The sequence below is a fragment of the Panthera leo genome, chromosome B1, assembly GCF_018350215.1.
Source record: "Panthera leo isolate Ple1 chromosome B1, P.leo_Ple1_pat1.1, whole genome shotgun sequence".
Classification (NCBI taxonomy): domain Eukaryota; kingdom Metazoa; phylum Chordata; class Mammalia; order Carnivora; family Felidae; genus Panthera; species Panthera leo.
Window position 1 is genome coordinate 183291782 of NC_056682.1, and position 14648 is coordinate 183306429.

General features: G+C 39.1%; 1 protein-coding gene across 3 annotated transcripts in view; it reads right to left on the bottom strand.

The window, feature by feature from the left end:
• The window catches only part of TBC1D19 (TBC1 domain family member 19), a 145242-nt gene that overhangs the window by 13195 nt on the left and 117399 nt on the right, over positions 1–14648 (bottom strand). For all 3 annotated transcript variants that reach the window (XM_042936739.1, XM_042936740.1, XM_042936741.1), the window contains 2 exons: positions 5074–5106; positions 1563–1672 (listed from right to left, as the gene is read on the bottom strand). In XM_042936739.1, the coding sequence (XP_042792673.1) occupies positions 1563–1672; positions 5074–5106 (143 nt within the window). The remainder of the gene's footprint in view (positions 1–1562; positions 1673–5073; positions 5107–14648) is intronic.

A 14648-nucleotide genomic window follows, 5' to 3' on the forward strand; every position in this document is an offset into this window, starting at 1 on the left:
CCTTTATAAGGGCATTATTTGTAGAGGACAAGAAGTAACCGATTTAAGCAGATGGCTTTTCAAGTGTGTTTATTACTTGACAACTCTGAATAAAGTCTTTCTTGTAGCTCAGCATTCCGCAGGGTTGATCTTTGTAAGGAAGTTTTGATCCTCTTTGTGAGTTTCTAGAGAAAAAAGGCTGTCGTGGTTCCAAATAGTTGAGTCTGGCTGCAAGCCAGAAAAGGAGACGACTGCCACTGAATAAAGAAAGGGCAGAGGCAGGGCTGGCCCAACCAATTCGCTGAAAAAGGACACCTCAGGGTCAGCACGGAGACAGAGAAAGAATATCCAGGGTTTGCTGGGCGTCAAGCTTCAGTGCTCTGCACAGGGACAGACACTGTGGGTGTGTAACGGGCAGCCACTTAAAAAAAATAATTTTTTTTAAACTCTGAAGCATAAAATGGTACAGAATATGAGAGTAAGAAATCTGAGGCTAAAAATGAGGTTATTAGAAAATAGAATTGTTAGCATATTTCGGATTAGACTAAAAATTAATGTGAGATAAGCACTAACTCAAGTTGTCTCGGAGAGAAGAAACCCAAGATAATTGGTGGTGCCTCCTTTGCTCATGTGAGACGTCCTGGATTTCTGTTATCTGCTGGCTCTCACGAGCAATGATGGGAGCAAAGGTGGAGACACAGGAAAGCGGAACAGGAATACACAGGGTTAAACTGGGGGGGATAAAGAACAGCAATTCAGTTTAACAGCAGGGACAGAGTCTTCTCTTTAGGGAAATCTGGTAGCCCTGATACGTTCTAATTTACTGTTTCTTCTGGAGAGTCAGTCAGATTACCCACAAGTAAACCAGAGCAGGCCCAAAGGTGAAAAAAAAAATATAAAATAAATACTGCTTTTACTCAAGCTCATGGGTGGAAAAAAAGATAGGATAAAGGACTGGCCAAATAAAACAGATAAAAATGTTCAACTCCCAATATGCTCCTCTTTGACTTTGAGGTCAACGGAGCTATCTACTGAATAAACACAAAGAAAATATCAGTATGGTAACTGATAACTAGTCAAATGTGAAATTGAAAAATAAGTGACAGATAAATGTTTGATTTTCATTAACAAAGAAGAGATGATGATGATGATAATCACAGCAACAACAACAGTAAAAACAGCACTCATTTATTTACAGGACACTTGCCATTAGCCGAGGACTACCCAAGTGCTCTTCTCCCGAGCACTACAGAAATATATCAAGCTCATCTCCTAGATGGGGACACCAGCGTGCAAAGAAGGCATACTTGTCCAAGTGAATAATACAGACATTTTTATATGTTTTTTTTCTGTTAACATATAAAAGATAATTTAAGTGCAATTGATAAAGGCTTTTTTCCTCCTTCATCATCACCAAAAGTATTTAAATATCAATTTTTTTCTTTTCATTTATTCTACAGAAATATGTTGCTTGAAACCACAAATTACAATGTGTTGCTTCACAATGTAACCGAGTAGGAGACTTTTCCTCAAGGAAAGAAAACAGATTAGAGTCTAATTTGATCCAATGTTTATGAACTTACAGAAGGGTGAGAAGAGATGGAATGTAGTCTGAAGAAAAAACGCACATACATCTCACGGAATATCTGATACAGTTTGGAAGGTTCATGGTACAGAAAACAAAGCGGTGCAACTGAAAGAATAAAGAAAGTAATCAATAGCATGGTAGAACTATTAACATTTTAGAAAATAAGTCAACAAAACATGAAAGAATAAATCTATATTATGGTAGTATTCATTCAACAACAAGTCTAAAATCATATGTAGGTTTATCGTGTTGAAAAGGAAACATATACACATGTAAAAAGTTCAGTCATTAAAAGCTATAAAGGAGTAGTTAAAAACTACTGTAATCCCAACTGAATACAAGAATGGCACGATGGAATTACACTTCTAGGGATATGAAAAATTCAAAGTAACTTGAAAAAACTACGGAAAGTCAAGTCTCTCTTCTTTTTAATTGAAATAGTAAAGAGTGACAATCAGGCAATTCATTTTTCACTGGTTCCACAAAGGATCCAGGCCGCTTTGCAAAGTTTTTTATTTTGGAAGTCAGGTAAGCAAAATAGAAGATAATTCGTGACTAGTGTGTAGAATCATGGTCTTCAACTAGTTCAGTTTGAAAATAAAGATTTTGCTGAACAGTTTAGACTATTGGTCCATATCTCAGCATCGTGTAAAGACAGTTTTCACAGATTCACAATAAACCAACCCTCGGGCAGAGGATTCATTTCTCTAATGAATGTTGAATTACGTCTTCCTTTGCACCCAGCTCTTGGCACTTAAACATGGGTGGGTCATCTCAATCAGAGACCCCACAACTGAATGTCAGGAAGTCCTAATCTCAGATGCTGATAAGACAGGATTATTCTGGACTGATATGGTTGTGCTTTTCATCTTTTCAAACCTCAAGAATTTCAGGCAGCATAAACACACTTATAATGCAGACACATAAAACTGTATTACCTAAATATTAATTTTAACACAAGATGACTTACTTTTTGGGTAATTTCAGCTATGATGTAAAATGGACAGGTTAGAAATTCTCAGGCTCCATAATCTGTCAGTAATGCCCTGAGAGCAGGAGGCATTAAGTCATCAGGGAAACCAATGAGGCAACTCACCTCTTTTTCACAAAGTGAAAGGAAAAATGGTAAAAAAAATTTTAAATTCTTACAAATACAAACATTCAATGATCTGGGCTAAATGGCAGTGCACAGTATTACAGACGAGTGAATCAGCGAAAACTAGTGTTGCAAGGGAGAGATTGCGCTTTTTTCTGAAGGGTCAAAGAGAGACAAATCAATTTTAGGGGAGTCTAAAAAAACCCCTACTTTATATACAGAAAGAAAAAAATTATGTTACATACATACAGATGTTTAAAAGCTGACAGCCGTGACTTTCCATTTAAAAACTAACTTTAAAAATTTATTTTACCACCAAAATAAATTGCTATTTATTAAGGTAGTCTCTATATTTAAAAAGGTATTCTATATATTTAAAAAGACTAACTCATATTCTAATTATAACAACCTAAGATAAAGCAATGTGGCACAAATACATGGTATTATTATAAGTTCAAAGTGAAGGTTTGAAATCTATTTACCTTTTTATGCATATTTTTTCCTTTAACTTTTAAAGATACTGATATGTAAAAACCTATAATCTGAATTTTAAGATTTTATGGGTTCAGCAACCTTAACGGTCATTTCCAGTGAAGGAATAAAAGAATTTTTCAATGAGCACTTTTTTACAAACATGTATAATACAAAAACCTTTGCAATCAGTTATTATTAAAGATACCACTACTGTTTGTGTTGAATTCCTCATGAAATTCTCTATGAAATGGAAAAGCTTTAGTCCATTATGTACAATATACAAAAAAAATCTACGTGAGTTTATTTTCTATCGAAAGCACATCTCCCTATATGGTTCCTTCGTAAAAATGACTTTGCACATTGTCTTTTTATCCAATTAAATATTGTGCCATAGGAATTTACTTATGAAGTCATGATATGCTATACCTACGATAACTTCATTCATCTGCATAAATGGGAGAGAGGAAGGCCAGTGTAAATCCATTTTTAAACGAGATAAGTATTGTAATTTTGAAGCGCTACAGTAACTAACACCGAGGTGGCAAAGTACTAACTACAGTTCCTCGGGGATGGTATGTGATTATTCTCATATTCTAAATGGGTGGTTGCTGCCAGGTGTTTGTGGGTGCTTACCACACATTTCTAAAAGAGTGTAAGTAAACTCTGTACCAAACATTTTGCGTCATCTACTTCCTTAGTGAACATTCTCCCCTCTGGTGTATAAACCTTAGCCAATACTTAAGAGACCAGAAGTGTGAACAAGCAGACTCAGAGTCAATGATGTATTTTACTCCCTAAGAATTGCTAGAAGATTTAAACTTTCTTGACACCATTAATGTCCTCCAAATCATTCAAGTTCACTTTTTAAAAGCTGTTTACTTGAAAAATTCTTGCAGCTGGAATTGAAATAGATAAAAAGACAGCACTTTTATTATTAGATGTAAACATTTAGTAACTTTTTGGGGGCTTTTCTATTTTAAATTCCTCATGTGTTTATAAAAGAGAAGTATGCTGAAACATCGTAACATTATGTATTACATTATGGAACATCGGTTGCTCAAGAGAATAAAGCAGAGTGCCCCATAATTGAAGCTTGTGATCAACACCACGAAGGGTAGCCTAGTACAAACTTCCTGGGTCCTCTGAATCCTTTTCATTGCATGCTGGTCTTAGAAGTTTTATATTATGTCATTCACCATTCTTGTCTGATGTTGAACACTGAGGGGGTTTTACCAAGAAAAGGGTTAATGTGTTGCTGATTCTCCTTACAAAAGGAAAACGTTAAAGTATTTCTGTTTAGCGTACAGGTGGGGGGGGTTGGGTAGCGACTTTGGTGATGACGCTCTTCAACAGGTTTCTATGTAATGTGCGAAAATTTAAAAATTAAGTGGTTTTAAGGTGTAGAGCACTCTTGCTAATCTTCATTAAGCTTCATTAAGCTTCTGTGTTCCTCATTTGATGCCGTGGGAGGCCAGAAAGGCATTCGGGGCTGTTAAGCCTGCACACGTGTTTTTCACATGTACCTTGGGACTAGTCTAGAGAAATCATAAACCCAGACTTAGTGTTGGCCCTCCCTTCACATCCTCTCTTGCCTATTATTTGTTTAAAATTTGTTCGGGAATTTCAGCAACCTCATTTTACACCTGTCAGAACTAAAAACCCACGCATACCCATTGGATTAGAGAATGGTAAACACACAGTCACTTCCACATTGTCTTCTAACTTTAATTGGCCAAGCAGTCATCATCTGAGAAAGTATGATGACGCTTTATTTTAAAAAAGGTTAATTGGCGGTATAAACAAATACTAAACTCAATATTTAAAAATGTGTACAGTTACTTGGTAAGCGTGTGGGTGATGTGGTATAAACTGTGATCTTCATCTTTAATTTTCTGAAGTGTAATAAAAACGGTGACTATTTTAAAGCCCAACTTACCATACATTGAAAATCCGTGAAAAGGGATTACACCTAAAAAAGATTAAAAAAAGTGTTTCTTTTCAATTAATATACCCACTGAGTTATTAGGTAAGCTTCAGAGGATTAAAAACGAAAATAGAAAGGTTTGCTATTTTTGCTTCAACTCTGTTCATGACTGTCAGAAAGACTTAGTGATGGTAGCCAATAAAAAAAAAAAATATCTGCTTTTTAATACCTGGAGAAAAACAAACTAGAAGTTTTTGATATATATCCAGTTAACTTTCTATTGATAATGCTAAAAAATTAAAACTTTGAATATCATGTTACAAAAACAGAACAGGGCAGATGGCAAAACTAAGTTTAAGAACAAATTAGGATGGTCTCAGCAAGTCAGCAGCAGATTATGTCCTTCCTGAAACAACTTCATCCTGTATATTAGAATCCAATCTGTTAAAAAGATAAGTGACCAGCTTACATAAACCAGCTGGGTCACCTCAGGAGAGTCACTGAACTTCCTGAGTTTTAGTTAACTGCCTGTCATGCAGAGGAACTAACACTGTCTCTGAAATATCATCTAGCTCTGAAATTCTACGTTGAACCATCATGTCTAGAGTAAATGCAGAGAAATTTGTGAGATCCAAAGAAAACTGGACATGCAAGGATCTTCCAGTGGCAAGATTCTTTACCAACTTTAAGGTCTTTTGCTTTCTAGAAACTGAGAAAATTCAAAACCAGATTAGAGTTATAAGAGAAGTCAACGTTCCTAATGACATGATAGCCACCAGTTTGAGCTGCACGGAGCACTTAGATGAGGGACCACCTTCCTTCTTCAAGTCTCTCTCTCTGTTTATATCTCTGGTTGAGTCTCTTTTTCTTCTTAGGAACAACCATCTTTTTCTACCTTCTCTCTCTGCTGTTTAATTTTATTTCTTTCCTGATTATAGGCTTTTAGAAAATAAAAAAAACAAGTCTGTCTTTTCTAACTTTTCTACGATAAAATTGTTGACATATGAAAAAAAAAAATCCGAGAGACAAATGAGTTAATAGACAGTAGGCATATTTTGATGTTCTACAGAAATGTAAGTATATATTGTATCTTTCTAAATACTGCCTCTCAAAGCAGGTTGCTATCATATAAAACCTTTATATTCTTTAAAAATTTTTTTAATGTTTATTTATTCTTGAGAGAGAGACAGACAGAGACAGAGTGTGAGTGGGGGAGGGTCAGCGAGAGAGGGAGACATAGAATCTGAAGCAGGCTCCAGGCTCCGAGCTGTCAGCACAGAGCCTGGTGCAGGCTCGAACTCACAAACTGTGAGATCATGACCTGAGCCGAAGTCGGACGCTTAATTAACCAACTGAGCCACCCAGGTGCCCCCAAAACCCTTATATTCTTCCTGCAAAACCCCTTTTTCTTTCCTCTGCTAAGCTATTGCAACAACATTTGAACAAGCAGGTGAGGGTAGTCAGGAGTGAAGGTGTTACTATTATGATTTTCATCTTCTACAAATATTTATTAAGGATCCAAGGATAGGACTACCCTAGTCAGGACAAGCCACTTTTAATTAGGAAGCTTACAGTGAATGACTTTGTGAACCATCAAGCAGCAAAAAGGGATGCAATATTAGGGTGACTTGGGCTTAGTTACACTTTCCCCACATCTCCCTCAAGTTCTGAAATTTATAGCTGCTCTAGAAGCAGCTAGGTCATAAGCTATTTGAGGCAAGGGACACAATTCCTACTGTGTAATATCTTCAGCACCCGCAGTATCTTCTACAAATGATACAAATGGATGGAAATTGGAGCATTTTATAGATACGATCAAAACTTATAAATAAAATATTAAAGCGCGGGAGAGAAGAAACTAATGGTTGCTAGGGGGAGAAAGTTGGGGGGTGGGCAAAATGGGTGAAGGGGAATGGGAAATACAAGCTTCCAGTTATGGAATGAATAAGTCACAGGGATAAAAGAGGGAATATAGTCATTGGCATTGCAATAGTGCTCTACGGACAGAAGGTAGCTATACTTGTGGTGAGCACAGAATAGTATAGGCTTGTCCAATCACCATGCTGGTTAGCTGAAAGTAATGTAACATTGTGGGTCAACAATACTCCAATAAAAAATATTTTTCTAAGTTTATTCATTTATTTTGGAGAGAAAGTGAGTGTGTTTGCGTGGCAGGGGAGGGACAGAGGGAGAGGGAGAGAGAGAATCCCAAGCGGGCTTCATGCCCAGCACAGAGCCCCATGCCGGGCTCGATCTCACAACCTTGAGATCGTGACCTGAGCTGATATCAAGCCACCCAGGCGCCCCTAAACATTTTTTTCAAGTAAAAAAAAACATTGAAGTGTAATTTTAATTTATGAATAAGTAATTAACACATAGAATAGGAAGCTCTTAATAACTCAGTATTGAAATTACGAACGTCCAACGAACTCATACAGATGTGGTTGGAATTCTGTGTGACTCGAGGCAAGTTACCAACACTCTCTTGAGTCTCTGTTTTCATTTTTGAAAGTGGAGATAAACAAGACAACTTCACTGAGTTGTACTAAAGCACCGGTGAGTTAATGTCCTCAATGGGCACCAGTGCAGAGTTGAGGACACAGCAGACGGTCGGCAATCAGAGCTATTTTACGCTCTCACGAGGGGCAGTAACACAGTTAGGTATCGGCTTAAACCTAAGAACTTCTTTTTTTGTCAGTATTAGATAAGGGTTCACTTCAGCTTAATCAAGATTAGCCAGGGCTTAAGATTCCAGAAAAGGGTGCACTGTCTGCTCTGTTAAAGGAGGACAAAGTCAAATTCTGGCAAACAAAAGTAGAAGGCATAAGAAGCAGTCAAGAATCCATTAACACTCTAGGGCACACTTCACCTAGAACAGTTCTTTGATCGCAGAGGGTGTCGCGTTCTTGGCCAGTTTCCCCAAATCCTTCCCTTTGCCTCCTATGGCTTCAAGTGTTTCAAGGTCGAGTTTCACGCACGTGGCCACCATCCCAGAGTATACTTCTAACAGGCAGCGGGATGCTTGGGCTACCAGCTCTCCTCTGGCCTTAGAGTCCTTCAAGTTTGCCACAACAGATTATTTTAAGAGCCCAGCCATCCTTTGGCCATCTAAAGAAAGTCTAAAATATTAACTGCCTGGTCCATTGAATAGGAATAATTTTTTAAAGTCATAATTTAATGGGCCTTTGACATAGCTCAGAATGGTAAACATCGGCCACAGAAATAAATCTTGAACTAGATTAAGATATAAATAGTAAATATGACTCAGAAAATACACCAAATATCAACATGCTTCACACTTACTAGATATTTTCCCTTCATTTCCTCACTGTCTCTGTTAATACTCAGCATTTATAGTTGTACCACAGCTCTCAGGTCTGATTGACTTTAACATCATTCCAAATTTTTACACTCCTTCATGTGGGATTACTTGTTAAAGTTTAACTCATTTGTTGAAATAATCATTTCCTTTGCTTATTCTCATTCTACATGTAGCCTACAGGTCAGTAAGAGTAGGGATACGGCAATGGTTAAATTGTTTCCTAGCTATTTCTGTTGTCTTTCTGCATCAGAACTTCAGAATATCACTGTTACTTTATTTCAGCAATTAAAATTTCCCAAATACCAGAACATAGCCATATTTAAGAATCAACTTGAAAACCGTATTTTAAATACAAATTTGATTAGGTTTTCAACTTATGTCTAAAGTTATACATCAAATAAATTTTGGATTATGAGATGTTTTTACTTTATTTAATTAATATAGATGACAAAGTACATTGCTATTTATCAACTGGACACTTGTGAGCAGGTTTAAAATGACATATTTCACTATTGCTTCCAAGAGCCTTTCCTAATCTTTGTTGTGAGGGGCTGTCCTGGGCACTGTAGAATGTTGTTGTCGGGTTTTTTTCAATTTTTTTAATGTTTATTTATTATTGAGAGACAGAGGAGACAGAGCATGAGCAGGAGAGGGGCAGAGAAAGGGAAGACACAGAATCTGAAGCAGGCTCCAGGCTCCAGGCTGTCAGCACAGAGCCGGATGCGGGGCTCGAACCCACAAACCGCGAGATCATGACCTGAGTTGAAGCCGGACGCTTAAGTCCGACTGAGCCATCCAGGCACCCCATGTGCACTGTACAGTGTTTGATGGCATCCCTGGCCTCTACTCATGAGACACTGGTAAAACCCCACCTCCCCTTGGCTCTGACAACCAAAAATGTCTACAGACATTGACAATGTTTCCTGGGGATGGGGAGGGGGGTGGGGGGGAGGGGCATGGGGTTGCCCTGATGTAGAGTCCTAAAATGCCTCTACCTAATGTTCACTAGCAACTAATTATTTTGTCTTACAGGAAACAAATGGTATTGGTATATTGTGCTGTGTATTTAAATCGCAGTCAGATCTATGTGTATTTCTCCTGTCTCCTTCCCTTGCTTCTATTCTTGTTCCTCTGTGTTCTTCCATATTGATTCCCTCATTCATTCGCTCTCTCATTCAATAACATTTACTGAGCAGTGACTTTACGCTATGCATGATTCTAGGTGTTAGATCTCTTGGTCATCAAAAGGTCCTTGTTCTCTCGGAGCTTACATTAGAATGACACTTTACTTACTATTATTATTTTTTTTAATTAATTTTTTTTTTTTTTAAGTAGGCTCCATGCTCAGCATGGAGACCAACGTGGGGCTTGGACTCATGACCCGGAGATCAAGACCTGAGCTGAGATCAAGAGTCGGATGCTTCAGCCACCCAGGCACCCCATAGAGTGACACTTTTATTTTACACAGTAGTGAGCATGATCTTTTAAAAATATTAGTCAGGAATCAGAGAAGAGATGTCACTGGAAGAAGAGAATAGGGAACTCCAAAATTCTGCCCTTCCGCTAAAGCAACGGTTAAGCTGGCTAGAAGTGTTAGATCAACTTTTTTTGAGTTCTGTAATTTGTTTAAAAAAAAAAAAACAAACATAAAATAAAACAAAACAAAAAAATAAAAAAATTACAACCAAGGAAATCCTTCATGAAAAAAGAAGCTGCTGAATTTTGGAAAGAAAGCATTGTGGTATTTTAATTTACCCACCTACCATCGCCCATTCTCCAGCTTGGAGGCAGCTATGAAGATGTTCCTGCACCCATGTTCCTGGTGCAGCTTGCTGGCAATAGGGATCGTGAATCGAAAACTTGTGGTTGTGTGTTTTGACCTGTCTAGTAACTATCTGAGGGATTGGGCTGAAATGGCCTGCCCGCTTACTGAAAGCATTTAGGTGCAAATATACTAGCTAAAGCTTCCTAGGGCAGCAAAGGATAACAGATGAGTCAAGCAGCAGACAGACTGACAAGCCTGGAAATGAAGAGGCTGTGGAAGGATATATATGGAGATATAAAGGCTTTGAAAAACTCCTCTGTATTCAGGGGAATCTAGAAAAGATCGGAGAAGTACTTCAGCTTTCACCTCTGCCAGACTTCTGGGCTCTGGGCAAGCAGGAAGTGAAGGTCAGGGTAGAACTCTAAATGGCCTGGCGAGGGCCGGCTGGGTGGCTCAGTCGGTGAAGCGTCTGATTCTTGGTTTTGGTTCAGATCATGATCTCATGGTTCATGAGTTCAAGCCCTACATTGAGCTCTGTGCTGACAGAGCGGAGTCTGCTTGGGATTCTCTCTCTTTCTCCCTCTGTCTCTGCCCCTCCCCCTGCGCTCTCTAGAGTCTTTCTCTCTCCAAATAAATAAATTAAAAAAAAAAAAATTAAATGGCCTGGCTAAGCCTCGACGGAGTACCTCAACATAGAGCCAACCTGCAAAGACTGGGATAGATTTTTTTCTTTTGGTTTCTGATGTTTAAGGAAACCTCTGTCAAATTACCAGTTGGCCACTAGGCTAATGGAACAGAGACCTCAGTGGGCACTCCATACAAAAAAAACAACAACACAATATTGACAAAGTAGTTTAGAAAAGTCACTAAACAAGCAACAACAACAAATTCTGGGGAGGGGAGACAATTTGATTTCTAGAGTTACCACACTATAATATTCAAGATATCTAGTTATGAACAAAAAATTTACTAGGCATGCAAAGAAATAAGAAAGTATAACTCAAGGGGACTAAGAGTACACTTACCATGACAAGCACTGAGTAATGTATGGAAAGTTGAATCACTATTGTACCCCTGAAACTAACATGACACTGTATGCTAACTATACTGGAATTAAAATTAGGGGAAAAAAAAAAAAAAAAAAGTAAGTATAGCCCATTCACATGAAAACAAGAGATTAACAGAAACTATTCCTGAGGAAGCCCAGACACTAGACTTACTAGACAAAACTTTAGATCAACTGTCTCCCTATCTGACCTGGTCCCTAAGTCTCCTGTCTCACCTACTACCAGGTTATGTTTTGCTCACTGTCACCAGTCACACCGGCCATCTGGTTCTTTCAAACCATCAAGCAGGTTCCCGTCTTAGGCCTTTAAACATGCTATGTATTCCCTCTGGAATGTTCTTCTCCTACTTCATTGCACAGCTCACTCTGCATATTCTGGTCTCTGTTCATATTCTACCTCCTCAGAAGTACTTTTCCTGATCACCTTACCTAAAGGTGACCTTACCTAAAGCCTTACGTTTACTTAAAGGCAAAGCCCTTTACCTAAAGCCACACCCTCCGTCACCTCCCTATCAATTTCTGTTTCCCTTCATGGTTCACATCACATTCTCTGAAATTATTTTCATTGGTTATTTATTTACTTGCTTGTTGTCTCCCTCACTAGAATGTAAGCTTCTTGACAGTAGGTACTTTTTACTGCAGATCACCCACCCTAGAATAGAAGAGGGAGCCAGAGCAGGACTGTGTAAGTATTAAATGAATAAATGAAAACAAGTTATAGAAGATGAACGAAAAGTAAAAACAAGAGAAGCTTATATAATTCCTATGAAAACTCTCTTCAGCTCAGAAATTTTGCCTACCAGTTGTTTAGCAAATCTGCTACAGAAAGTCTGTCCACCGACAAGGCCTCAAATGAGGTCAGTGGCGGAGGTGTCCTTAAGATTTTAAAGTAATCCTATTTGGGGCAGCAGTGGAACGGATAACATAAAAATGCTGCTTAGTATTGCCTTGAGGAAAGAATAAAGGGAAAACAGACTGACTAGTCTTTGTCTCTTCTTCTTCTGCAACTTTGGACTCAATGCCCAGAGAAGAGAGCTCTCTCTGATTCTGGCAAGGTTTTAAAATTATCTGAAAGAAAAAATTATTCTGAAGAATGACGTTTATGAGCGGCTGTAGGGTCACCCCATTTAGTATTAAACTATTTTTATTCTGAATGAAAATCTTTCTAGAACCTATTCTACACATCCACTTTTTCAACATATCAGCCCCTTTGTTTTCTTCCAAAAGCCACTCTAATGTACACGGTAACATTTTCTGAGGCAATAGGGCATGGTGATGAAGAAGACTGAAGTCAAAGAGCTTCGGATTGAAAGCCTGGCTTTGCCCCTCCCCGGCGGAGCAAATGGACACTCTGTGCCTCAGCTTCTTCATCTAGAAATAGGGATAACACTAGTCCCTGCCTCGGCAGGTTACGCCTTGTAAGGACCAAGCGGATTGCCGCACGTAATGCGTTTAGCACACTGCCTGGTACACAGTCCTGCCTGCAAAACGTTAGCTGCCACCGCCCTGACTGCCGTCACGGCTATTATTACGGCCATTTGTTTTTTGGTGTCTCAAGCGCCTAATAAAAGTCTTAAATTATTATAGTACATACTATAACTACGTACATACACGTGCACTGTAACTTTTTAAAAAGTCACAAGGTTACTGGCTTTTACATAAGATGGTCCCCGGCAGATTTTCTGGAGCGCTCTTATGTGCTGGTTATTCTAGTTCTTCTATTTTCCTTTGTGAAGCCTCTGATTGCCGTTCTGCTGTTGTTAATTTTTCCCATCTGTGTCGGCCTCTTTCTATGCTTCCACTTTTGTAGGGGGGCATAAACACCAGTAAACCAAGCTTGTTAGGCATGTGTGTTAAGTAAAAGCTCTCCTAGGCATGGAGAGAGCAGGAATTTGACTCCGTGGACACCTCTTTTGGCTCTTCAGAGGTATTTTTCCCCTGGTTTCCTGATTCTTGGATAAACATAAAAAGTTATCTGAAATTTAAGTTTCTGAAGAGGCGAGGTAATAAACATAAGTAAATGCTCAAATTAAGAATCCTCTCTAATTTAGTTCAAATAAAGACTCACTAACCTCCTACTACAGCTAGGTATTGAGGAAATACAGATGAATGATATGGCCTTCCACCTTAAGAAGCCTGCAATCTAGAGGGGAAGATAAAGCATAAACAAATAATGTCGTGACAATAAAATAGATACCAAAGGCTTTCACACTGGATACTATGGGAGCTAAAAAAAAAAAAAAGGGACCATAACCAAACCCGAGGAGTCAGGGAAAGCTTCCTGAAAAGGATCATGCCTGAGCTGAGCCCTGCACGTTGCTTTGAGAGAGTTGGCAGGGGTGCACGTGCACGTGTGAGGTAATCGTTTGGTATTGCTATGATAAAAGACAGTGAGACAGGAAAAGGTGAAATCCAAAGCAACGAGTCAGACTGAATACAGGCCCGGGTCAAAAGAGGTCCTCGTACACCAGGCTAAGAGGCTTGGACATCACTTGTGAAGAGATGGGAAGCCATTAAGAAAACTTTCAGGGGAGAGGTGTCTCGGCGGCTCAGGCAATCGAGCGTCCGACTCTTGATTTCATTTCAGTAAAGATCTCATGGTTGTGAGATCGGGCTCTGAGCTGGGTGTGGAGCCTGCTTAAGATTCTCGCTCTCCCTTTGCCCCTTCCCCCTTCTCCGTTTCTCAGAAAAGACAACTTGAAGGAAAAAAAGCAATTTTTAGATTTTCCTTTTCGATGTGTAACTCAGGCAGCACTGTGAAAGTCAAGGCAAAGCTAGAAAACACTGGAAGAAGAGAGACCGGTTAGGTATCTGTTGCAATTAATAAGCCAGAGATGGAAAAGCCTGGATAAGGGCAAGGCGGCAGTTATGGTGAGGAAGACAGGGAGAGCGAGGTCCCAGATGCATGTTGAAGATAAAACCGGCTGGCCCTGGTGACTTACCACAGGAGAGGGATGCGAGGCTGAGAGGAGTCAGGGTTTAGGCCTTGAATTACTGGTTAGATGAGAGCACAGTGAGTTGTGAGAGAAGTAGCACAGCTTTTTTGTTGTTGGTCTTTATTTTGTTGGTCTTTGTTTGTTTTATTTTTGTATTTTATTTTATTCTTTTTTGAATAGTGGGTATTGGAACAGAAATGAATGCCTTTAAGTTGAGATATGTTAAGCCTGAGTTAATTACTATAGAGGTCAGAACTGTAGATAAAAATTTTAGAGTAATGAATAAATAGAGCCGACAAAGCAGGTACATGGGAACATGTATGAAAAGAAGGGCAGCCGAACAAGGGTGGGGTGGGACACTGGAGAACACTGGTGCTTACAGAGGGGCAGGGGAGGATGGCCGGTGAAAGAACCCGCGAGATCACTCTGACAGGTGCGTGGAGAGAACAGTGCCATGAAAGCCAAGCACGGCTTTCACACGGAGAGATCAACAAAAAA